This window comes from Charadrius vociferus, unplaced genomic scaffold (genome assembly GCF_000708025.1).
Source record: "Charadrius vociferus isolate BGI_N301 unplaced genomic scaffold, ASM70802v2 scaffold306, whole genome shotgun sequence".
Classification (NCBI taxonomy): domain Eukaryota; kingdom Metazoa; phylum Chordata; class Aves; order Charadriiformes; family Charadriidae; genus Charadrius; species Charadrius vociferus.
The window spans coordinates 2,324,920-2,329,637 of record NW_009648963.1 but is presented as its reverse complement, the minus strand read 5'-3'; the positions used below and the strand labels follow the sequence as shown (position 1 = coordinate 2,329,637).

Genomic DNA, 4,718 nt, shown 5'->3' with positions numbered 1-4,718 from the left:
AAAAAAGGAACTAAACTTTAAAGCACAAGGGACACTGACAATCAACTGAGAAAAACTGAAATATATACTTCACCCTTTTGAACTATGTTGAGGCAGCATTCAAGGGGACAGACAGTGCCTCTCATCTCAAGTGGTTGCATGTATGCGAACTCACACTAGAACACAAGTTGGGGATTTGAAGAAAAGAATTATCAAGAGAAGGAGCTCAGGACTTCAAAATTCTGTTTAAAATGATGAATAAAAATAATTCACCACAGTTACATAAGCTTCTGAATAGCAAATATCAGCAGAAAAGTTTGTCATGGCATTTTGTGGTTTGACAAGTTTCCAACAAAAACTGAAAGGAAGGAAAAGCAACACAATCCTGTCTGTTTTCTATATGCGAGCTTGAAGACAGCATAGTAGTTTGGCCATTACACTTTGGGAAAGCTACTTTTCATCTGTGGCCCTAAGCCATTTCTGAGAATTACCAAGGATCATTTACAGTACGTTTACCTATTTTAAATGCAAGTTCCTTAGAAAGCTACTTTTGGGCATCTGTAGTTGAGATGCACATGTCAAGCTGTCTCCACGAGTTTTCTCTGCCTTGGAAATTACCTGTATTGTAACAAAGACAGACATGATTGATGGAGATTTTCCAAACCAAAAACTTAGCATTTCCAGAGTAAAGCTGCTCAGCCCCCAACGACTACTACCTGCAGTTTAAAGTTAATCTTCTGTTGTCTCTGTAAAAGTCATGACTATTCCAAGATATGCCATTAGAAAAATGTGAACTTCAAAGCTACAAAGAAATCACAATTGTATGCCAGTGTAAGATGACATTACACACAAACCTTATAAAGTATTGCATTTTTTGTCCTTTCTGTACTTAAATATTCCTTTGTTCATTGGATCTTATTTTGTACCACAAATATTTTTATGCTTTTATAAAAGCACGTTACTGATTTTATATAACAACGTCAAGATCAGCAGCAGACTTCGAGGCTTAGGTTTGTAAAATCAGTAACTTAGTTTTACTATTTTGACATTATTTAAAATAAAGTGGACACATATCTGCAGGGAACAGAATTAATCTTAATTGTGAATTCTATTTTACGTAAACATGAACAATTAAACCCGGTCAGCAGATGCACAGGCTAATAAATGAAGAAAGAAGGTGCATTAAAGGTAGGTACATTCAAAATTGATGCCATCACAAGCAACCACTCCAGGTCAAACATTCTCTCTGAATAATGTTAAATGACAAAACAGCTTTAACTATTAAGTATCTACCACCAACAGCAATTTTTATTTGCAGATAAAAAGCATTCTTTTCTATAAACTAAAAAAAAAAAAATAAAAATCCAAGTTTTCTCTTCAGGTAATATTTTAATTACATGACTGATGTATTATATGAATGATGGACTTCATATTGGGAAAATCATCAAAAGCATCTGTTTAAAAAAAATTAAAAGTTCCTAGAAAAATCTAAAATTACAAATGATCATAATATAAAAAGAGTTAAATATGACTAATAACAAAAAAAAAAAGATATCTTATTTATCAAGTCTGATGTTAACTACCACCATTGGCAAAGGACACTTTCTCTCCTTTTGTCTTCATTGATCTGCTTCCCTATTTAAAAGTCCTGAAAGATTCATTCTTGTAAGTGCAGCTGTTTTGGCTCGTCTTGAAGGCCTTGAACTTGACATTGGGACTGATTCTGGAATTTCATCACCACTGAAATGTAAAATATTTTAAAGTAAGGCCAAAAAGACTAAGCAAACTGAAAAGTTTTTATATTAACAAACTTGAAACATGGTCTTAAAGAGCAAAAGTAATTCTTCCTAATTATAAACTTCTTACTTTTTGAGAAGAATATATTAATGTTTTCCAAGTGATATAGCAGTATCAGTAAGTGTTAACAGTTGCAAAATAAGCAAAACACCCAAAAAATTAGGTGGTGTCAAAGTAAACACACCCAACAGGCAAACAGGAATGATTGGCGCAGGTCACCCTGAAGCCCGTGGATTACTTGCTTGAGAAAGAGTGAGCACAGCTGAAAATTACAACGATAATGTCTTTGCAATGCTTGTATCCTGTAAGAACGTAAGGGAAGGAATGCATTGTGTATATTCACTTATCAGTCATTTCTAGAAGCTTATCAACTACATGTTGAAAAACAAGCAACAAAAATACAGAAGGGGAAAAAGAATTTAAATAAAAAAGTTATTAAAAAAGCAGAAAAAGTGATTGGAAGAAGAGTAATAATTGAAGCCAAAAATCCAACTTTTGTCAGCTAGAACATATGTTAGCTCTATGCACAAGAAGTATGTTAAAAAAAAAAAAAGACAGACTCTTCAGCAATGACAATAAAAAGCGTCAAACCTGCTACTGTTTCAAAAGTACCAGTTCAAGGATTATTTTTTTTCTTAAATGTTTATCTGTTCATTAGAAATAGAGGATATTACAGATGCAGGTTTTGGGAAGGAAAAATATTTGAATTAAATGTCCTTGCCAGAACAGACATCATGGTTTTGATAGCGGAGAGAAAAGTATTTACCTTTCACTACTGCATTTTACAGTTGCGTCAGTTTTTCTTCTGCTGACAGACCTCACTTCTGCTGCTGCCTTCCGTGGTCCTAAATATAGGCAAAAGTCTCTTCATATCACAATACCATTTCTTTTCTTAAATTAGTTTTGTATCTTTCTTCAGTGTTCAGCATTGCATTGAAACATAAAAATATGCAGTCACCATAGATAGAATGTGGTGACAAAATGAAACCAACAACAGAAAACCCGCCAAGTATCACTTCTCCCATAAACACCTGTACATTACTGGAAACGACAGTGGACAGTGGGCAGATTATCTTGAAATCCTGTAGTCAGGACTTTTTTTTTTTTTAAATCTGTGTTATTGGGAGAGGCTAACAGACTATTTTAATCTTTTAACAAATAAAATGTTAAAAACTACAAGAGTATGAAGACTGAATGGTTTTTATGTCTGTAAGTTCACAAAAAGTTAGTATGAAATTATTTTGTTAAAAACAACTACTACTGTGGCTAGAAAAAGCTAGTACATACCTTTGCCAGCTGTTTTTCTCGTGGATTTCAATTTTGCATTTGCTTTACTTTTAGCTTCATTAACTGGAGTTTGAAAAGTGTCTTTATTATTTTCTGTTAAACAGAACAGCACATGCAGAAATCATAATCAACTTTTAATTTATCTTAAGTACCAGTATTTATTTTGGCTGTTATATAAAAAAGCAATATAATTTTAACCCTACTTTTTCCTTAAACTAGAAATTGGATAATAGGGCTAGAAGGAAGCTTAAAATGTCACTCAGCTATAACTCTGCCCCAACATAGGTCCATCACATGTAAGCTATTCCTGACAATTGTTTAGCCACTTCCATTGTGTTGGAAGTCAAGCAAGCCGGGTGGAAGAGACGAGCTTGGCTGAACAGGGAACTCCTTGTGGAGGTCAAGAGCAAAAAGAAGTTGTAGTACGATCTCTGGAAGCAAGGTCAGCCTTCACAGAAAGACTACAGAGCTGTGGTTCATATATGCAGGGAGAAGACATAAAAGGCCAAAGCTCAATTAACAGCAAAAAGGGCTTTTTAAAAAGTATGTTAAAAGCAAGAGGAGGTCTAAAAAAAAAAAAAACAAAAACAAAAAACCTCCCCAAAAACCACCAAAAAACAACTAACCAAAAAAAAACAAACCAGAAAAAAACCCACACATTGCACGGATACTCGTTGAAGACAGTTACCTGACTAATAGGCATGACGAAAAAGCAGAGGCATTCTGTGCTTTTTTTTTTTTGCCTGTCTTTAATAATACTAATAGATCTCGGGCTGCCCAGTCCTGTGAGTCAGAGGACCATGAGTGTGGGAACATCGACCTTCCATTTGAGGACACTGAAATTGTAAGGGACCAGCTGTATCAGCTAAATGTTCATAAGCTGAATGAGCCAGCAGTGTGCCCAGGTGGCCAACAAGGCCAATAGCATCCTGGCTTGTATCAGAAATAGTGTGGCCAGCAGGACTAGGGAAGTGATTGTCCCCCTGTACTTGGCACTGGCGAGACCACACTTCAAATACTGTGTTCAGTTTTGGGCCCCTCACTACAAGAAACACATTGAGGTGCTGGAGTGTGTCCAGAGAAGGGCAAAGCAGCTGGTGAGGGGTCTGGAGAACAAGTCTTACGAGGAGCAGCTGAGGGAACTGGGGTTGTTTAGCCTGGAGAAAAAGCAACTCAGGGGAGACCTGATCCCCTTCTACAACTACCTGAAAGGAGGTTGTAGTGGGGGTGGATGGGGGGTGGGGATCAGTCTCTTCTCCCAATTACAAGTGATAGGATGAGAGAAAACAGGAGGTTTAGATTGGATATTAGGAAAAATATCTTCACTGAAAGGGCTATCAAGCATTGGAACAGGTTGCCCAGGGAAGTGGTGGAGTCACCATCCCTGGAGGTATTTAAAAGACTGTGTAGATGTGGTATTTAGGGGCATGGTTTAGTGGTGGACTTCGCAGTGTCAGGTTTACAGTTAGGCTCAATGATCTTAAAAGGGTCTTTTCCAACCTAAATGATTTTATGATTCTAAATCCAAGAGGCCTGAGGGGATTCATCCCAGCGTACTGAAGAAGCTAGCAGATGTTATGGCAAGACCCCTCTTGATCATCTACCAAAGGTCTTGGAAGTCTGGGTAGGTCCCTGCTGACTGGAAGCTGGCCAGT

At 36.7% G+C, this 4,718-nt stretch overlaps 1 protein-coding gene across 1 annotated transcript in view; it reads right to left on the bottom strand.

Annotated features, from left to right (window-relative positions):
- Positions 1-1,598: 1,598 nt before the first annotated feature.
- NCAPG (non-SMC condensin I complex, subunit G) overlaps positions 1,599-4,718 on the bottom strand; it is a 36,757-nt gene continuing 33,637 nt past the window's right edge. The window contains exons 20-22 of the mRNA XM_009887662.1: positions 3,064-3,156; positions 2,543-2,621; positions 1,599-1,719 (exon numbers count right to left, since the gene is read on the bottom strand). Coding sequence (XP_009885964.1) covers positions 1,599-1,719; positions 2,543-2,621; positions 3,064-3,156 — 293 coding nt within the window. The remainder of the gene's footprint in view (positions 1,720-2,542; positions 2,622-3,063; positions 3,157-4,718) is intronic.